This window comes from Juglans microcarpa x Juglans regia, chromosome 8D (assembly GCF_004785595.1).
Source record: "Juglans microcarpa x Juglans regia isolate MS1-56 chromosome 8D, Jm3101_v1.0, whole genome shotgun sequence".
Classification (NCBI taxonomy): Eukaryota; Viridiplantae; Streptophyta; class Magnoliopsida; order Fagales; family Juglandaceae; genus Juglans; species Juglans microcarpa x Juglans regia.
In genome coordinates, this window is record NC_054608.1 from 35086578 (window position 1) to 35108879 (window position 22302).

The 22302-nt window shown below is 37.2% G+C and overlaps 1 protein-coding gene across 1 annotated transcript; it reads left to right on the plus strand.

The window, feature by feature from the left end:
• Positions 1-21548: 21548 nt before the first annotated feature.
• Positions 21549-22281, plus strand: LOC121242499 (60S ribosomal protein L39-3). The gene is made up of 3 exons (XM_041140344.1): positions 21549-21698; positions 21812-21915; positions 22038-22281. Exons 1-3 carry the CDS (start codon positions 21696-21698, stop codon positions 22084-22086), a joined length of 156 nt encoding a protein of 51 aa, XP_040996278.1. The 5' UTR covers positions 21549-21695; the 3' UTR covers positions 22087-22281.
• Positions 22282-22302: the final 21 nt, after the last annotated feature.

Consider the following 22302-nt stretch of genomic DNA (forward strand, 5'->3'; position numbering starts at 1 on the left):
CATCTTCCCATAATGTTTTTTAATTTTTTTTAATGAGCATTGATCCTTTCATAATTGGCAAGGTTCGAAAAATCTGAATTGAATTCGGAATTGTTATATGCATATGTTTGGTTTTATCGTATTTTGTTAGAAAAATAATTCATCAAACAGAATCCAGAATAGAAACAACTTTTGAATCGGTTAAAATTGTTCAAAAATATTTAGAATTGGTTGATTGAATCAGTTCTGTGAGCAATTTGAAAACTACTTCAAAACTGGTTTGGTTTTGAGACATTCAAATTAAATAGGATAAATAGATTTGAATTGAAAACCCTACCCTTTTTTCAAGCAGTGCCCAACAACTTTTTAAAAGATGCCCAAAGAAATTAACAAAAACTTTTTACAAAATGGGTTCATGGTTATGAAGTCACGTTCATGTTCTTGCCCGCCTGGCAACTATTGAAGTTAACTTCATAACCATTATGCCTGGAATTAAGCCGGCAATCTATTTGTAACCCAGAAACTTATCCGAGTCAGTAGAGCAATTCATTGTCTCAAAACTTCACTTTTTTCTCCAGCGCACTAGTTTGGCAAATTGAATTATTGATATTCAACCAATCATCGTTCTCAGAGTCACCGTTCCATTTTTCCTGAATAACAAAATTGAGCTTTCAGAAAAGGCAAATATTTTTGGAAGAAAAATGTTATGTGTACTTACGATTTTACATACATAATTGTAAGTATTAACGTGTCAACTATTGAAATCGTAGAGATCTTAAACTCGAAATTCTAAATTTGAATTAAAAAAGAGAAATTGACCAAAATGGGTTTGTAACTTAATACATATAATATTATGCATAAAGTTGTATGTATATGTTACCATTTTTCTTTTGAAATTGTGTTCTTAAAACCTTCCTAATGTATATATACATTACACTTTCTTATATGCTTTTTTTTTTTCTTACTGAGATTTTCCTAACTGGTGTCACTTTTACCCTTGGACTATACTAAGTAGTGCCAAGTTTCTTGCCGTAAAAAGTGTTGAGGCATATAAGCAGGATGCAACCTAAATGAAAAAACACAAAAACATTCTTTTCTAATCACTCAAAACATTATAGGGAACACAACATTGTAGTTGGCGTCCCCAATAGAGACCTTCTAGTTCTAACTCTTGTTTGTTTGGAAGGTTGTTAGTTTTCTAAATATATTATTTACCAATTTGTATAAAAATTTCCGAACCATTTAACTATGACAAATTAAATGGGGCTGCTTTTGTTTTGGATGTGCGAGGCATCTATGTAGGCTCTCACGAACAAATTACAACCGTGGGAGTGAATGACCCAATCTGACACAACAATAGTCAGAAACCCTAATCGAACATGTAGAGAAGAAAGCAATGGGAAAGAGAAGGTTTTGCAGCGATTTCTATAGTGTTTGGATTACTAAGTTGTTAGGGACCTGAATGTAATTCTTGGTATTGCTACTGTAATATGGATGTGGATGTATCAGATATGAACACAAGGAATAAGATGAAGGGAATACTGAAATGTATAGATTAGTCACGTTGGAATTGGTTTGAGGCAATTCCTTCCTTTATTACAAACTAACCGTTCACAAAATGTTCAAAGACCCCAACCTCCATTGCATCCCTTGTGTCAAATACCCCTTCCCATAACAAACTCTAGAAAACTAGATAAAATGACTATTGTTCACTCTAAAATGAAAGACACTAATGAAACGCACCTTTTTAGTTTATAAACACTAAAACATTGTGTATTACAAACAACACTTCACCAAAAAACGACTCTAACTTTTCTCTTATTTAAATGGTGTGTTGAAGCAGCTTGTGCACGATGTCGTTTCGAGTTCCAGGTGCTTCATCAGTTCGCAAGTCTTCCACTTCAGTTCGATCATTTACTTCGTGTCTTCCCCTTCGCCCCTAGGGTTTCAACAACTCCCTATTTTTTCACAGCACCTTGCCTACAAGGTGGGGGTAGAGCTGCTGAAGTTTCCAAAGCTTCTCCCAAGTGTTCTCTTCTTCCGTCGTTCCCCTCCATTTCACCAAAACATCAATGATTCCTCGGTCTCCCTCCCTCTTCAATCGCCGATCCACATTCGATTTTGGCTCAGGCTGAACCTCTCCATTTACGTTAACCGGAGGTAGAGTCACTAGTGGCTAGATTGAGCTTCCCACCTTCTTTTTTAGACACGACACGTGGAAGGTGGGATGAATCCGAAAGGATGCCAACAGCTTGAGGTGGTAAGCCACCTCCCCCACCCTTTTCTCCACCTAGAAAGGCCCATAATAACGGGGGGAAAAGCTTTATATTGTGGCAATGGGCCATTAATTTTTGGCGATAGGGTTGCAACCGCAAGTACACCCAATCCCCTTCCTCAAACTTTCACTCAGTTCTATGTTTATTTGCTTATGTTTTCTTATTTGCTTATGTTTTCATCCTATTTCTTGCACTTTCGAGATTCTCCTTCAATAGCCTTAGGATTTGGTCTTTGTTTTGTAAGGTCTGGTCCACTATTTGGTTTAAGGAGGTCCCGGGAACATAGGATAACAGTTGTCGTGGTGGGTAGCCATGTAGTGCTTGAAACGGTGTCATTTTGGTGGTTGTGTGATAGGTGGTGTTATACCACCATTCTGCAAAGAGCAGCCACTATGACCATCTCTGAGGCTTAACTCCAACATAACATCTTAGGTAGGCTTCAAGGCACTTGTTTAAGGCTTTTGTTTGCCCACCCGATTGAGGGTGGTAGGCAGAGATGTGATTAAAAGTTGACCCTTGCAATGAAAAGAAGGCTTGCCAAAAGGAACTCACAAACACTGGATCTCGGTCAGTAACAATAGTACGAGGTAACTCATGCAACTTAAACACATGAAGTATAAACAAATTAGCCACAGTAGTAGTCGTATAAAGATGGGATAGGGGTATGAAGTGTCCAAACTTGGTGAACCAATCAACCATAACTAGGATCACAATAAACCCACTCGACATGGATAGCCATTCTATGAAATCCATAGAATTTATCTATCCAAACTTGCTAAGGGATTGGTAGAGGCTATAGCAACCCTGCAGGTGGTGTTGTCTCGTACTTTACTGCTTGGTAGAGTTCACATTCTCGTACCCATCTTTTTATTTCCTTCTTCATCACATCCTAATAAAAATCCCTCTTAGCACGTTGGTAGGTCTTTAAATATCCTGAATGCCCTCCCTAGAGGATGATCATGAATATGTTGTAACACTTTACTCTTAAAGGCAGAATCTGTTGCAAGAACAATTCTCCCTTTTTTTAATATCAACCCCTGCTGTAATTTATAACTCTTAACAGGAACCTTGCCTTCCCTGAGATTTTTGAGAACCTCCTTTAGCTCACTTGACCCTTCATAACTTGCCTTAAGTTCCTCTACCCATTCGGGTGTTGGAAATGATATCATGGCAAGGATCCCACGTTCAGCTCATCCCTTTCCCCTTTTCTCGACAAGGCATTCTGTAACCCCCCGTACCCGGAGGTCCGGAGAGTTAACTCTTGTAACCTAACATCATCTTCCATAACAGGTTTATACACTCTAGTATTCCATCAAAATACAAAATTCATTTATTCAAACCAGAAATATATGTCCCTCCATCAAGACACTAATTAACTACTTCAAAGAAATAAATTAGAATTCCACACAATCTCAAATTTCCCACGACTTATAGTACCAAAATAATATAAAATCATAAATCAACTAAAGAGACTCCCAAATAAAAGCTTGTACCCTCGGGTACTTATTCTTCTACGAACTTCACAATTTATCTAACACAGCCTACTCTTACTCGCCAGCATGATCATCATAATCATCTGAAAAATATTGTGGAAATAAGGGTTGAGTTATCAATAACTCAGTAAGCAGAGAACATATACTAGTATGTAAACATGAGCATTTTTAGAATTCAGAAGGCAGAACAAAAATATTTACTTTCAGAAGGCAAAATTAGAAACATTTTCTTTTAAAATGCAAAAACAGAAATATTTACTTTCAAAATGCAAAATCAAATCATGTTACCAAAACTTTCAGAGTGAAGTTTTCAGAAAACTTTCTTATTCAAAATTCTTTGTCATATCAAAATCTGAGGCCCCATCTTCATCATATTGGAGCATCACATCGGGACAGATACCATGTTTAGCCTCCGTCATAGGGTTATAAACCACCATTATACCCATGGCTGGACCGTATACCATATGTCACCCCGGTGGTGGGGTTATAAACCACTATTATACCTGTGGCTGGGCTGTATACCATGTTTAACTCCCTTGATAGGATTATAAACCACCATTATACCCGTGGTTGGGCCTTATCCACTATTATAACCCGTAGTTGGGCTGTAAAGGAAACCGAGCAGAACATCATAATCAAACTTAATCAGAGTACAGAATCAGAATCTTATGCCAAGGTTTCCAAATGTCACAACATATCCAAAATAGAGTACTAAACAAATTCAGATCTTTTCACATATTCAAAAACAGTTTCAGAACATTTTCACATCACATGTACAAATTTTCATAAATTTCATATTCGCTCATTTTGCATAGTTCAGAAACAAAATGTACCAAAATTAGCTCATGTATACACCAGTCATGACAGAAAATATTTTCTCTTATACAGCTTTCATGCATATGCGGAAACACATAACGGATGTTGTTTTCATATTTCTTTTCAAAACAAATATGCATATTTTCAAATCAACATCGTTCCATTTTCTTTTTATGCAAAGACTAGTATAGAAACCTCGTTTACCTGGACTTCTTAGCCTTTCGAAAAAATCTTCAACAATGCCGAACAAATATTAATCTTCACCTATAAAATAATCACACAATTCCCATAAATTTTTAATCGAACACGTATTTCAATATTCAAGTCTGAGATGCTAAAATAACCTATTTTAATTCTTCCAAAAACTTAAATTTTCAATCCCTAAAAATATCGTCACTTCCCAAATTCCTCAATATCCAACTTAATTTCTCTGACTATTAAACTCTAAGTTATTTCTAAAACTGTATAATAATATTAGTACTAAATACAACTATGCCACAAAATACATTTCTGGTTGAAAGATTTATTATAACAAAACTTATTAAAGTAGAAGAGCAAAGATTTCGTTTAATAAAAATAGACTAATTAGTTTTCTCTTTAAAGAGTTCAAAATAAAATCTTGCACTGCTATGTACTTCTAAACAAAAATATAATAGTACTAATAATATTTCTCAAAATATTCATTTATTTACTTAATAAATTATTGTATTGAAAATAAAACTCACTCAAAGTGAGTTTAATATATGAAGACCAAAACATGATCAACCTATAATTATTCTATTAAAAACATCAGTATACCGACTTAATATTATAAGCCAGCATACGAATAAGTTTAAATAAAAATTGTAACTCACGAGAAATTCCTCCAAAACCCATAGTCGATTAATGCTTTCATGATAAAAGGGGCATAACGGTAATAATCCCTCTCTTACTAGGTTAACCGATGCATATAATATATGTTTCCCTTTTAGTAAACTACAAAAGAAACTAAAACAAGGAGAGACGAAGGTGGTGAGGAGGGTGAGGAGGCAAAGGCTTATTGAGAGGGACAGGAATGAGTGGCTGCATAGAGAGCTAGCTGAGGTCAGTGGTGGTGAGGGCGGCGGCTGAACACTGGTTGAGAGAGAAAGAGGGAGCGATGAGAGAGAGAGAGGAACACAGAGTGAGAGATGCACGAGAGGGTGATCACGGCGTGACCTTACTGAGCGAGAGTCGCGACTTGGGGTGGCGAGAGGTGTCGGGTGGCACTTTCTGTGTGCCATGAGGGGATGACGGGGTGGCGGCTAGCGGCATGGGTGGATGACTTGAGGCTCACGGTGGGGAAGATCACTTCCTCTGTTTCAGTGAAGCAAAACAGGGGGCATTGCTGCGGCTTATTTTGATGGTTCCGGTGGAGACTTGTAGTGGTTGGTTTTGCTTTGGGGTGGCGAGGCAGTGGCTCATGGTGATGGTGGTGACGCACGAGGAGGGCTACGATGTAACGTTGGACAAGGGCTGCCGTGCATGGCTTGAGGCCGTGGGTTGTGGGGAGTTCGTGAGGGTGCAACTTAAAGTGGAGGGAGAGGAGGGGAGAGGAGATGTAATGGCTCACTGTGGTAGTTTACGGTGGTAGTGGTGGTGGTGGTGGTGGTGGTTGGCGACTCACGACATGGAGAGACTGTGTGCTCGTGGTTGGCTGTTTATGAGTGTAGAAGTGATGGAAAATGTGGTGTAACGGCAAGGCCATAAGTTCTAGTAATACACACAAAGCATCCAAGTGAAATGTTTTAGAAATATGCATAAAGTTCTCAACGGTCGATTAACAATGATGTTCCACTGAAAGAGGAAATGTGTGGGGTGCTTGACATGATGCAAAACTCAGTGGGGGTAGGGGTGGTGGAACCGGACATTACACATCCGCCACAACATTTTCCTTCCCTTGCTTGTACACAATTGCAAAGTCATACCCGATTAACTTACTTATCCATTTTTGTTGAGCTATGGTCCCCACCCGCTGCTCCAACAAAAACTTTAGGGTTAGTTGGTCAGTTTTTACTACAAATGATTACCCTAGGAGATAGGGCTTCCATTTCCTTACAACTGTCACCAAGGCTAGGAGCTCCTTCTCATAAGTGGAAAGGAGGAGTTTCTTACCCTTCGATGCCTTGCTCATGTAAGCAAGGGGCTGCCTAGCTTGCAATAAAACTGCCCCTATCCCCCTCCCGCTTGCATCACACTCAATCATGAAGGGTTTTGAAAAATAAGGGAGTCTAAGAACTGGAGGTTGTGTCACAGCCAATTTCAGCTCATTAAAAGCCTTCATTGCCTCATCATTCTACACAAAGGCATATTTTTTTAATAAATCTGTTAACGGGGTAGCAATCATTCCATATCCCTTGATGAACTTGCGGTAGTACCCCGTCAAGCCCAAAAAACTCCGTAAGGATTTAACATTCACCGGTGTAGGCCAATCTAACGTGGCAGCCACTTTATGGGAATCAACCATAACCCTTTTCTGATTGATCACGTGCCTCAAATAATCAACCTCGGTAACCCCAAATTGGCACTTTGACAGTTTGGCATATAGCTGATTTTTCTTCAGCACTTCCAATACTACCCCCAAATGCTCCACATGATTTGCCTAACACTTGTTGTATACTAAGATATCATTAAAAAACTAGTACAAACTACCTCAAATAGGGCCGGAAAACATCATTCATCAACCCTTGAAAGGTTGATGAGGCGTTAGCCAACCCAAAGGGCATCACGGGGAATTCGTAGTGTCCCTCATGAGTCCTAAAAGCTGTTTTTGCCACATCCTCGGGTACCACCCTGATTTGGTGGTATCCGGACCTCAAGTCCAGCTTTGAAAACACAACCGAATCATATAATTCATTTAGCAGCTTGTCAATAACAGGTATGGGGAACTTGTCATTTATGGTCTCTTGGTTAAGAGCCCTATAGTCGACGGACATGCAACAACTCCCATCCGTCTTTCGAACCAAGAGCACTGGAGAAGAGAAAGGACTTATGCTAGGCCTTATCACCCTCGAATCTAACAACTCAACCACGATCTCAAATTTTTGGTAGTGGGGATAACGGTAAGGTCTAGCCGTCATTGGTTGAGTTCCATCTTTAAGCGGAATTCTATGGTCTTGGGGCCTTGAGGGTGGCAACCCTCTTGATACTTCAAATACTTGGGAAAACTTAGTAATTAGTTGCTAGACCTCTTCCCCCCAAACCATGGTTTTATTAGAACTTTCCCCAAGTAATAGTTGTAAAAATAACCCATTCCTCTTATGCATCGAAGCAAGCATGACCTTTCCCCCTTTTTCAATTGTAAGGCCATCTAACTTCAGCCCCAACAGCTCTACATTTTTACCCGAGTGCTCAAACTCCATGCTTAATTCAGCAAAACTCCACACAATTGATCCAAGGGTTTCCAACCAATCTACCCCAAGGACCACATCATAACCACCAATGGGCAAAATATAATAAGAATGGTTGAATTGAATACCTTGGATTTTCGTTTTGACCTTGCTGCAGTGGCCTAAACTTTGCACTATTTGCCCATTTGCTACTTTGACAACAATTTTCTTATCCTCATTGACACTCAACTTCGCAGCCCGAGCAATAGATGGGTCCAAAAAACTGTGTGTAGAGCCGGAGTCTACCAAAAGCACCACTTGTGCACTCCCAATCCACCCAACAAGGCGCATAGTTTTTGAACTAGGAGCTCTCGTAATTGCATTCAAGGAAATCTCAGGTTCCGTCATGATCCCTTTATGTTTTAAGTCCAAATTAGTAGCCAAATCAGCAGGTACAACAACTGCTTCTTCCCCCTCTTCCATATCCCCCAACTCCTCGATTTTTTGTAGGAAATAAACTTTTGGGCTATTGCATACGTGATTGGGGTTCCACTTTTCATCACAATGATAGCAAAGCCCATTTCAACGTTTTTCATCCATCGTAGTGGAGAACAACTTTTTAATGGGTGGGTTGTTTTTCTAGTTGCGATTGGCACTATCACCAAACTGTGCATAGGAATTAATGTTGATGCCCAAGTAGAATGGGGCCTTCTCACCCAAGAATTTCATTTGTTTCTTAGTGCTAGCAAGATACTCTTCTTGAATTCGGGCTAACCCAAGCGTTGCAGTCAAGTTATGGGGGTGAAACATGCGTAAAGGCAACCGTATTTCGTCCTTCAACCCGCTGAGGAAGCAACTTAGCCTTTGGTGGTCGAGTAGTCCCCTCACCCTATTCGAAAGGGCCTCAAAGCTAGCTTTATAGGCTATCACAGTTGTGGTTTGTTTCAACCTTGTCAAGGTTTCTATAGGGTCGCCGTATGTTGATGGTCTGAAACGAACCAACAAAGCATGTACCAAGGTTTCCCAATTCATAAATTGGGTGGTGTCTAAGGCCTCTTGCACTACAACAAATTTGAGATTTTGGGACGAAATTATTTAGGGACGAAATTTTTTTCATCCCTAAAAGTCATTTTTTGAGACGAAATTTAAATTTCGTCCCAAAAAATCGATGAATTTAGAAAATCGTTCGAACGTCAAAATAACCGTTCGAACAGTATTTTCTGTGACGAATTAAATCGTCTCAAAAAAATTTTTCTGTTCGAAAGTGAAAAAATACGTTCGAACAGTAAAATTTGGCGGATAATTACTTTATTATGGCGGGGAAAGTTCAAAAATGTTCGAACGAGAATTTGTTGTGTTCGAACGGAAAATATTTGGTGGTAAATCCTAGCGGGAAGGTTTCTAAACCGTTCGAACGGAATATATTTAGTTAGAACATATTCAAGCACCACATTTATACATTCGAAGGTATAATATTAATCTCGGTACGAAACTCAAAATATAAAAAATATATATCATATATACAAATTCATTAATTAATTTTATGTAATTAATTTTAAAATAGTTTAATAATTTCTTTTACGTTAAATAAGATTTTTAGTTAAATAAATATTATCAACCACATATATATTAATCAACCAAATAAAGCAAATTATCAAAATGCCATATATATTGTTCATAATTACAACAAAAGAAAATATAAATAAAAGATAAAAACTATTGTGATGCGAGGTCTCTACACACATCCTCGACTGCAGCTAATTGTGTCTCTACCTGTGTCAGTCGAGTACTAACTGTGACCTGAGTTGCATTATTGGCATTAATCACTGTACGTAACTCATTAACCTCTGTACGTAACCCAGAGACGGTAGCCATAATCTCTGTACGCAACTCAGACATGGCAGTATGCACTGCAGTATGCACTGCATCAATCACTGCTGATGTGTGTACGCTGATCTCAGCACGCAATATGTCAGCCATCTCCTCGCGAATATATGTGCGTGATGTCTCAGCCTGTGTAGATGTCTCACCAGCCGATACTCCAGTATCTCCCGGCTGCGCATCTCTCTGAATCTCAGCCCTGTCAGGAACAGCCCCACTAAAACGAAATCTAGAGTGTCCCGTGCTCCATGATAGGGTGGTGCTGTTGATCGGTGCCATCGGAAATCGGGAACGCTCGGCAGGTTCGGACACAACCCCGGCATGTAGCAAAAATCGAGTGATGAGGATCCCAAACGGAAGTATATCTGTTGTAATGAACCGTGCCTCTGATCGGATTCTCTCAAATATATAACCAACGAGGTCGATCGGGATGCCACGAGCAAACCGTATCATAAATCTCGCTCGATCCATGCCGACCTCCGTCTTGTGCTGCCGTGGGTCAATATTATTGGCAATGATCAAATTCATAATCTTAAAGAAAGAAGATAAATCTGCCTGCCTAATACTCTTGGAGCCATCGTACACTGGAGCATCTGGACCAACAATCAAGTCTCTGATCTCGTGATCAGCAAGTGTATCGATCTCATCTGTGTAATCTAGTCCCTCGTCCTGAGACATAGCTGCATCACCTGAAGGACCAGACTCTCTAGGCGGCAGGTTTGGATAGGCATCAAGAAGCCTAGGAATACCCAGATATACAGCGAGTCCGTCTGCTGAAAATATAACAGGAGCTCCTCGGACACAGATCCTATATGCCCCTCCATCGTCTGGGCTAGCAGCACCGAACTCTTTATAGAACTCAGTAACGATCTCAATGAAGGAAAAGAGCTCCATTCCTTCTTCTCGCTGATCTAAGATTGGTGCCCAACCACGATCATTGAATATTGATGGGAGGGAATGACCCTCCCATATAAAAGCGACAAAATCAGACAGTTTTACCTGTCGCTCAAGTAAAACGGTCCGCTCTCGAACTGTTTGGATGGAAGGTTCTCCTGATCTACCACGTTTACGGCCCCGATAAGACATTATTATGATCCTGAAATTTTAAAAATAAAATATACATTCAAGATTAGTGATAAAATCTAATTACGACTAAAAGATTTACAAAATTATATACTAATAGCAATTTAATAAATTAATTGATAGAACATATAATCAATTAAACGATGAAAACAATTTAATAAGCTAATAAAATGTTAATGGAATGAATTTAATAATTAGCATTCGAACGTCTAAATATATGGTCGAACAGACAATTAATAACGTTCGAACGTGTCGATCAAGTTCAAACGTACAGGTTTACCGTTCGAACGAACTGGTTAATACCGTTCGAACGTAAAACAGATCTAACTCAGCCATGGCTGAGTCAACTCAGTGGCCATGAAAATACTCAAAAATTAATCGATTCCATGGTTTCTTCGACTAAAAACAAAGTACTCTTCATTTCTAAACATCCTACGATAGATTTATGATGTTCTACGGTAATTATTGATGAAAAAATGCAATTTAAAAAAAATAAATAAATAAAACCATAAAATTATAAAATAAACGGTAAAATGAGTTTGAAAATACATACCTTTACTTGGGAGGAAAAGTGATTGACGTATGTGCTGATCACGACGGCAGACGGCGGTGAATGTAGTGCGTTCAAACGTTTTCTCGCTTTTTCAAACGGTGGGGACGGCGGCGTGAGAGAAGGAGCTGCCTGCGATAACTTATACGTGCATAACCGTTCGAACGTTAATAGTTAAAGTTCGAACGTTAATATAAAACCGACCGTTACTATTTCACGTTCGAACAGAAGTTTTGTAAGTTTATTAAAAAATATATTAAATGTATACTATATTTATATTCCTATAAATTGTTATAATATATATATTATTATAGTAGATTATATATACTGTAATATATATGTAATATTATAATATATATTATGATAGTAGAATACTTTAAATGAAAGCCTAATAACTTATAAAATATTTTTTTATAGTATAATAGTAATATATCATAATACTTTACTATCAAAGTGTTATATATGAGATATTAATATGTATATAGTACCACATAATAGCATGTAGTGCTATATGGTATGAGTTTATACTTAACTAATATATGTCATATTATATATTCCATTATACTTTACCTACTAAAGTTATATATGACATTATACAACATATATATATAGAGTATAGCTTACTAATATACTATCATCTTATAAATTTCTCTACACTTTATTATGTGACCTTAGTATATTTGAGGCTATATATATGTGAGTATATATTACTAATACATATGATCTTAATAATATATATGATAGTATAGGTCACTACATATATGATAATATATATTACTATATATATATACTATATATTTAGTATAGATTACTATATATATGATAGTATATATTACATTATATATGATAGTATATATAACTAATACATATGATGTTATAGTACTTTTCATTTAATGATGAAAAAAGTTATATTTAAACATAAAGGATATGTGTTCGAACGGTACTCGTAAACCGTTCGAACGCATATGTTAACGTTTGAACGTAAAAAAACATTCGAACGGACAAGGCAAATGGCGGGAAAACATCCCGCCAAAAACAAGACAGCTGGATTACCGTTCGAACGTAATTTGTTATAGTTCGAACGGATTATTGCACTGGTGGGAAAATATCCCGTCAATTAAACTATAGTATCATCTAATATGTCTATATATATTAATGTTGTTCTTTTATTTAAAAGGTGTAATGAAAAAAAAATATAAATAAACATTTACAATACCGTTTGAACAGTTAGAAATTAAAGTTCGAACTGTTAATTTTCGAGCGGTAATAAATCAATAACGTTCGAACACATATGTTAACGTTCGAACGTGAAAATTAGGAGAGAATTTTCTCCCGCTTAATATTTTCACGTTCGAACGGTTAGTAAATAACCGTTCGAACATGAAATGTTCTTCAAAAACACGACAGAACCTCACAATTCTGTTTCTCTCCTCCTGCTATCGCTCCGAAGATTACCCCTTCGCATATCAGAGGTATTCTTTCTCAAACTAGCCCTTAAGCTCAAAAAAATTGTTCATCTCACTCCATTATTCTCGGATTATTACTTGTAGGATAGTTTGTGATTATTCTCGGATTATTCTCGGATTATTTCCTTTTCATCTTCAAAAATTCAGGTATTTCTTTTAAAATAGAAATGTATGGTTTGAACTTTATATTTTGCAATGTTAGAAAGTTGTATGCTTTGAGATTGTTGTTTGTGTTTGTTAGAGTTTGAGATTAATGGAGTTTTCGGCGTTGTTGAAGGCGACTGGAATCTGGAATGAATACGTTCGAACGGGTTCGGATTACTGTTCGAACGTATTCATTTTGTTCGAACATAGGTTCTCATAGTTCGAACGGATAATGACATTACATCAATAACGTATACAGAATACGTTAGGTTTGGTATGGTTATAAATTATATGTACTACTAAATCACAAATAATTAGGACCAACTACCATTTAATATTGTTAATTCTAAATAAATAAAATTAATATTCAAATTAAAATACTACTAAATCTTTAAATTAAAATAGAAATAGTTAAGATTTAATAATACTTAAATACTTAAAGATAAATTAATAAAATTAATATTCAAATTAAAATACTACTAAATCTTTAAATTAAAATAAAAATAGTTAAGATTTAATAATACTTAAATACTTAAAGATAAATTAATAAAATTAATATTCAAATTAAAATACTACTAAATCTTTAAATTAAAATATAAATAGTTAAGATTTAATAATACTTAAATACTTAAATATAAATTAATAAAATTAATATTCAAATTAAAATACTACTAAATCTTTAAATTAAAATATAAATAGTTAAGATTTAATAATACCTACTAATTAAGTTTTTGTTGTATTGTTGTATAAATAATATGTTGTTATTGTTTGACATATATTAGCATATTTTGCATTGTTTGTTCATCAAAATAAACCTTAGACCCGTTCGAGAATTATCAATCCGGATGAATGCTTGATTGATAACTCTTGAATTGTCCAGAGTGGACAGTTTGGGATTGTAAGATCATTCTCGCAAACTATAGAACTATATCTGTTGTCGTCCAACATTATAATTTTGGTAGATTCATCCATTGTTCTCTGGATATGCAGTTTCGGTGATGGTGCAACGACGTGTTAATCGTCAGTGCACACAACCAAACGAGCATATTTGGAGAACTATGGGGAGATGCTGCCGAAATTTTGTTGGACGTGACAGATAATAGATCATAGGTTGGCGACTATGATCTTACAATACCGAACGGGATAGGACCAACTACCCGGTGAAAGGTGGCATACTCATTAATTGGTACATGATACATAGTTGTTTGCCGATGCATTACAATATTGTTTGTAATGAATATAGTTAGGCATGGATAAGAGTTGGATGAGAGTTAGCGATCGATTGGGTCAGAATTACAATGTATATGCTGAAGGTGTTAAGAAATTCTTGGAGTTTGCATTGGGTACATGTGATAGTGATGGGCGTATCAGATGCCCATGCAGAGAATGCAGGAATTTGCGTTCTCATAAGATAGACTTGGTGAGAGAGCATCTGTTTGTCAAAGGTATTGATAAGGGTTATACTGATTGGGTCACGGTGAACCATATCCAACTTCATTTGAAGCTCCACATGAAGAATAAGAGATCGATGAAGATGTACAACCAGAGATTGTTGGAGATGATTACGATGAGGATATGGAGGAAATGTTAGGTGACATCGGTGCGGGAATGTTTATGAATGAAGGTGACACGGACACATCAAGCTCAAATGATGGGGGCCATAACACTTTTGCACGCTTGTGGAATGATTCACAACGTGAGCTATATCCAGGATGCAGAAGACATAGTAAGTTGTCGTTTACCGTAAGATTGCTTCACATAAAATCAATGTGTTGATTATCTATTAAGGCAGTCAATATGTTACTTGAACTGTTTAAAGAGGCACTGCCGACAGACAATACTTTACCTCGTAACTTCTATGAAGCAAAAAAGTTGAAACGAGGACTCGGATTTGATTACAACGTAATACATGCATGTAAGAATGACTGCATATTATTTTGGCGAGAGAATGAGCAGTTGAACGAGTGTCCTATATGCCACGAGTCAAGATGGACATCGGACAAGGCAAATGTTCCACAAAAGGTCATACGCCAGTTTCCATTGATACCTAGATTACAACGATTATTTATGTCACGCGCAACGGCTGTAGATATGACATGGCACTCATCAGACAGAGTAAGGAACGATAATATTTTGTCACATCCTGCTGACTCCCAGGTGTGGAAGGAATTTGATCAGGAACACCCATGGTTTGCTGAAGAACCGCGTAACGTAAGACTTGGGTTGGCAACAGATGGATTTAATCCTTTTGGGAACATGAGTACTAGTCATAGTACTTGGCCAGTTGTACTTATGCCGTATAATCTACTACCGTGGAAGTGTATGAAAGATCCATATTTCATGATGAGTTTGCTCATCCCAGGTCCGAGGTCACCGGGAAATGATATAGACATACACTTACAGCCATTGATTGCAGAATTGAAATATTTGTGGGAGAATGGGGTTGTCACATTTGATTCGTCAACAGGCAAGTCGTTCAAGATGCATGCTGCGGTATTGTGAACAATAAATGATTTTCCAGCTTATGGGAATTTGTCAGGTTGGAGTACTAAGGGGAAAATGGCATGTCCAACTTGTAACAAATATACCAAATTTGAATGGCTTACGTACGAGAGGAAATTATGTTTCATGGGTCATCGTCGATTTTTACCTGGTGACCATAGATGGCGTGGAAATTCTAGAATGTTTGATGGAACTGTTGAATGGGGCCAACCTCCACCATATTTGTCTGGCGAAGATGTACTTGCACAATTTATAAATGTTGGTTGTAATGAATTTGGTAAAAAACAACGAAAGAGAAAACGAGCTACGAATGAGTTGAATTGGACAAAGAAGAGTATATTTTTCGAACTCCCGTACTGGTCGAAGTTAAAATTGCGACATAGCCTTGATGTTATGCATATTGAAAAAAAAATTTGCGAATCCGTATTGGGAACATTGATGTCAATTGAAGGAAAAATAAAGGATACAATAAACTCAAAGAAGGATTTGAAGCGGTTGGGAATAAGACGGGAAATGTAGTTGCAAGAAAATGGTTCGTCTGTCTACATGCCGATTGAGTGGTATACATTGTCAAGGAATGAAATGGTTACATTTTGTGAGTGGCTAATGAAGATCAAATTACAGGACGGTTATGCCTCGAATCTAACAAGGTGTGTGAGAACAAATGATTGGAAAATAACTGGATTAAAAAGTCATGATTGTCATGTTTTCTTACAGCATATCTTGCCTATTGGTATCCATGGGTACTGGACCAGAGATGTGCGTGTGGCTTTGACTGAGTTGGGTGCATTTTTTAAAGACTTATGTGCTAGGACGTTGAATGTAGAAGCTTTGGATCGAATGGAACGAGAAATTGTCATAATATTATGTAAGCTAGAAAATATTTATCCACCGTCATTCTTCGATGTCATGGTTCACCTAGCCGTTCATTTGCCACGTGAGGCTCGACTTGCAGGACCAGTTCAATATAGATGGATGTATCCCATTGAACGATTTCTTGGAAAGTTGAAACGTACAGTGGGTAACAAGGCCCGTCCAGAAGGATCAATTGCAGAAGCATATATTGACGATGAGTGGCATACCTTCTGTTCCAAATATTTCCATGGAGTTGACACTCGGTTTGATCGGCCAGAAAGAAACTTTGACGTTGACCGAGCAAGACAACGGAATATATTTTCTGTGTTTTCCCAACAAGTTCGTCCAATTGATGCAGTGCGTGGTTATGACTTGTGTGGAAGAGAGTTCGAGAAAGCTCAATGGTACGTGCTAAACAATTGCCCTGAGATAGAGAACTACTTGAAGTAAGTTATAACTTTTTCTTAATTTAAATTGCCTCATTAATTTTAAAAAAATACAAAATATAAAATATTTGTGGTAATCATCAATTTCAGTGATCATATTAACGTGCTCAAGGAACTAGGAGTAAATGATATAAACCAAAAACATGAAGAGGAGTTCCCGAGATGGTTTGAAGAACGGGTAATGAAATTACATATGCGTTACTCAATAACAAATGAAAAATTATTAATTTCAACTTTGATATAGTATACGCTTTACTCAATATGTAGGTTGTACAATTGCATGCGAATAATCCAAATGATATATCTGATGAACTGTATGCATTGGCGCATGGCCCATCGAGACGCGCTGCTCGATTTTCTGCATGTATTTCTCGGGGAAGTAGGTATCAGACACTGGATCGAGATTGTTATAGGAAAACTCAAAATAGTGGTGTCCTAGTCGAAGGAAGTCATGATGGAGAAAATATTGATTTCTATGGGGTTATTGTCGATATAATTGGAATGAAATATTTGGGAGAGCTTGCGGTGTATCTGTTTAAGTGTGATTGGTGGGATTTAAGCAATCCTCGTACTGGAGTCCGTGATGATGAATATTTTTTGAGTGTTAATACATCAAAAAAATGGTATGAAGATGATCCTTTTATTTTGGCTTCTCAAGCATCTCAAGTATTCTACTTAGATGACCCGAAGTTAGGAAATCAATGGCGAGTAGTTCAAAAATATTCTCCAAGAAATATATATGATGTTATCCTTCAGGCGGAAGGACAAGATGAAGAAGAAGATGACTCTTCTACTTAAGAAGCATACCAAGAGAGTCAACCCGCCTTAAATTTGTTTGTGGATTTGAGCCAGTATGAGATGATTCCATTAAATAGAGAAGATATTGAGGCTGAAATTGTTGATGCGACAGTTGAGGAAAATGTTGAATCATCTGAAGTATCTACAGATGATGAGAGCGAATTGTCAAATGAAACTGATACAGATTCTGATTGACCAATTATGTGTTAACATTACACTTGATGACAAATATTTTACTTATTGAATGTATCAATAGTTTGAAATTATGCCGCCAAAGAGGAAGGAAGTTCGCAACCCATCTCCACCTGTTCCTAGCTCTCCTTCATTGTCACCATTAGAGATTGATTTTACAGAATAAGGTAAAAATCTAATACTCATAAAAGTTATTAATTAAGGTCCTATAATAGAGATATAAATGAAATTGATTACAATGTTATATTTTATAGAATCTACAGTACAATCTCGTCAAGGTCGAGGCACCACTAGAGGGGTGACGTTGGAAAAATATCGGAAGGTGGGTAAGATCAAGGTTAACATTCCTGACGAACATACTGGGGGCGAAGGACAACCAGCAGCTTGGCTTGCATCACATGTGGGTGCTCTTACACGAACTTACGCACCTTTGGCAACGACTTCATGGAAGAAAGTCCCCCAAGATGTTAAAGAGCTTATCAAGAAGAGTTGTTTGGTAATGTTTAAAACATTAATTTAGTAGAATAAATTTCTATATTTTACTTAAATTTAGAATATTATAAATGATAATGTGTTTGTGACTATTTTTTTAAGGATGATTTCGAATTAAATTTTGGTCGGAGAGAGGAGCGTAAGACTGTGGAAGAGCTTATGGGTAATGCATTCCGTAAATATAAGACGAGGTGTCATGAGTATTATAATAAGTTTGAGAAGAAGGAAGATGCACGCCAACATCCTTTCCAGGATGTCCGACCTTCTGAGTGGGAAAAACTTTGTGACATGTTTGAGGATCCATCATATCAGGTATAATGAAATTTAATTATTTTACTTGTCCTATCTGTCATTTCGCTTCATCATATTTTCAATTTCTTTGCAGGAGCGAAGTTCTATAAACAAAACAAATAGATCAAAATTGAAGATTAATCATCATGCAGGCTCAAGATCTTTCCATCGCCTTTCTAAGAAATTGGTATTGCTATTTTTTTTATTGGATATAGTTAATTATTTGGATGAATCATAATGACTTTATATCTTAACACATTTATTGTAGCAAGATTCAGATACTAATTATGATCTGACAAAATTATATGCTGCATCGCACACTGATCGTAATGGAGAGTGGACTCATCCTGATGCCCATGAAAATTATGTAAGTTTTATAACCTGTTTTAATTAAATATATTAGAATATTTATGACGATATTAATTCTTTATCTTATATATGGCTAGGATAAAATGATTGCCCTACGTGCTGAATCTGTGTCAGATCAAAATTCCTCAACAAGTGATATTGAGATTTTTACACAAGTCCTGGGTCAACGTTCAGGATATTTGAGGGGTTTGGGTCGTTGTGTAAAGCCTGGTCCCTCTTCCTCTTCTTCTGGGAATGCATCTATGACTTCTATAGCGCTAGAGAATGCGAATTCCAGAATCGAAGAATTGACTGCAAGACAGCATGAGTTAGAGGCTCAATTGGCAAAACAAGCAGATATGGAGATGCGCCTCAAACAACATGAAGAACAACAAGAAGAGTTCAGAAGACAGATGCAACTCCAAATGCAGCAGCTTATGCAACAGTACAGGCCTCCAAGCAACTGATGGATTTTGGGATTATCTATTTATGTACGAACAATGCCCGTCTCGACTGTTATTTATTTAGTTTGCGCTTATTTTAACACTTTTGTGAGTGTTAAACAGTTTCTAATGTATTTTTTCAAATAGTATGAATGTCTATTTGGTTTTCTATTATTGATTTAAATTAAAGAGATATCGTTCGAACGAACGTAAAACGTTCGAACTCTATGTAACGACAATAGCGTTCGAACGTAAACGTAATGTTTGAACGAAATTTATGTTCGTAGAGTTCGAACGATCACACAACGTTCGAACGTAAATAATTTCAGTCGTGTTCGAACATAGCCTATACCGTTCGAACCCATATACCGTTCGACCTGACCATTTAACGTTCGAACACAAAGACAATTCATAACGTTCGAACGAATTCATGTGTGTTCGAACATATTTCGAAATCGTTCAAACACGTCACTACTGTTTGAACTTAAAATTTTTTCCGTTCGAACCATTTTCTAGGACGAATTTAAACCGTGACAAAAAAAATTTTCTTTCGAACGTGTTCGAACGGTTTCCTTCAATTTCGTCCCAAAAGAAATTTTTTGGGACGAAATGGTGATTTTCGTCCCAAAATACCTTTTGGCACAGTGATATTGGAACGACTTTGGGACGAATTTTTTTCGTTCCAAAAATTTTTTTGGGACAAAATTGGGGTCTTTTGGGACGAAAATTTTCGTCCCAAAAGACCCTTTCTGTTGTAGTGTTGGTACCATACCAAGACTTCCCCCTCCATGTGAAGAGGCTAACAACAACTTTTGGGCAGGGGTAGTTTGATGGAATTCAAAGTATTGTGAGGTTTTGAAAATCCATGTGTATGGGTTCTCTCCATTAAAATGAGGGAAGTCTAGGTGAATACCTCTTAAATTTGGTCCCCTTTGCTGCAACTGCGCATTATCTTACTGGTTTTGTAGTTCCCTTGCCATGTTTCCTTATTGGGCTACCAAGGTGCGAACCATTTCTGTGAGTTGGTCAAGTCTCTTATCTATGGTATTGAGGCGTGCTTGGGTCGCTAGATGGCTTTCCTCCAATCCATCAATCTGTTGTTGCATGTCTTCTTGATTTTTTTTGGATCTAGTACCTTCAGTCGTGGTATTGTTGGGATGGTTTTCTGTAGCAAAATGTGGGCATGGGTATGGAAATGAAATGAACTATGTATGGTTGCGTGTTTGGGGACCTGGGTAATGGGTTGAAAAAGATGGTTGGCTGTTTATGGATTTTCTGGGTTGTAGTTGCGGAAGGTGAATATGGGCAGGGTCGGTGCTCAAGTGATTCCACTTGTTAGGGACCTGAATGTAATTCTTAGTATTGCTACTGTAATATGGATGTATCAGAGATGAACACAGGGAAGAACATGAAGGGAATACAGGAATGCATAAATTAGTCACGTTGGAATTGGTTCGAGGCAATTCCTTCCTCCATTACAAACTAACCGTTCACAAAATGCTCAAAGACCCCAACCTCCACTGCGTCCCTTCTATCAAATACCCCTTCTCGTAACAAACTCTAGAAAACTAAATAAAATGACTACTGTTCACTCTAAAATAAAAGACAGTAATGAAATGCATCGTTTTAGTTTATAAACGCTAAAACACTGCATATTACAAACAACACTTAACCAAAAACCGACTCTTAACTTTTCTCTTATTTAAACGATGCGTTTCCCTAGCAATCCAAACGATGCCTTGAGGCAGCTTGTGCACGACGTTGTTTCGAGTTCCAGGTGCTTCATCAGTTCGGAAGTCTTCCACTTAAGTTCGATCCTTCACTTCGTGTCTTCCCCTCCCCCCCTAGGGCTCCAACATAAATACAGAGAAGATAAGATAAATAAGAAGCTTTTCCTGAGCACTGGATTAGTGTTTGTTCGCATTGGATTTCCATTATAGGCCTACACAAAACTTCTAATTTTTTTTTTTTAAGAAAAAAAGTTCTAAATTTTTTGAAAAAAAAAATAGTTCTAAAATTTTGATCCTCAATTCCTCATTCTTAAATTTTTCAGTCAAAATTAAACTGTGCCCTAATGGGTCTTGGGAATTATGTTTGGGCCTTGGTATAGAAGCCCAACATAATAATACTCCTAACTTGGACGTTGATTTCATTCTACAACAAACCCAAAGGCCCAACTTACTGATCAAAAAAACCAGAGCTCGTTAATATAAATTCGAATTTAAGGTTTTTCTAGTCGCGCTAGGTTTCCGTCTGCAGCTCTCTTCGTCGGCACCGACCTCCCTCAGCGAAAATGGTGAGTGAATGAATGAATGATGGAAGGAATGCTGGCTGTCTATTTCTCTGTCTTTATCAAATCTTTTTTTTTTTTTTATCTGTTTTCGCTAATATTGTGGGGTTTCTTTGTAGCCGTCACACAAGACCTTCATGATCAAGAAGAAGCTGGCCAAGAAGATGAGGCAGAACCGACCCATTCCTCATTGGATCCGTATGCGTACCGATAACACTATCAGGTACCTAAAATTTTGCCAATTTTCGTAAATCCAATTTTTTAAACAAAGTTTATTTAGTTGGTGTAGATGTTTGAAAACTCAATTTTTTCCTGATAAATTTTCTTCTTTTTTATTCCGTTCAGGTACAACGCTAAGCGCAGGCACTGGCGCCGCACCAAGCTCGGATTCTAAGCTGGACGAGCCTGGCTTTTCTAGCTTTCGTTTAAGCCCTTTAGTTTTTCTCGGTAGGCTTGAGAAATGTTTAGATTTATCAGTATTGAAACTTCGGAGGAGATTTTGATTGATACTGGGCTGTTAATTCTGTAGTTTATTTGGCGTTCAAAATATTGTGTTCGACTTATTGTTTGCTCAAGCATGTTTTTTATAGCTCTTTTGTTTTCCTCTTTT

Bases quoted from the DNA above. Each gene is read 5' to 3' on its own strand.
- LOC121242499 (XM_041140344.1), top strand. The intron at 21,916-22,037 runs GTACCTAAAATT...TATTCCGTTCAG, and splicing joins CGTACCGATAACACTATCAG to GTACAACGCTAAGCGCAGGC.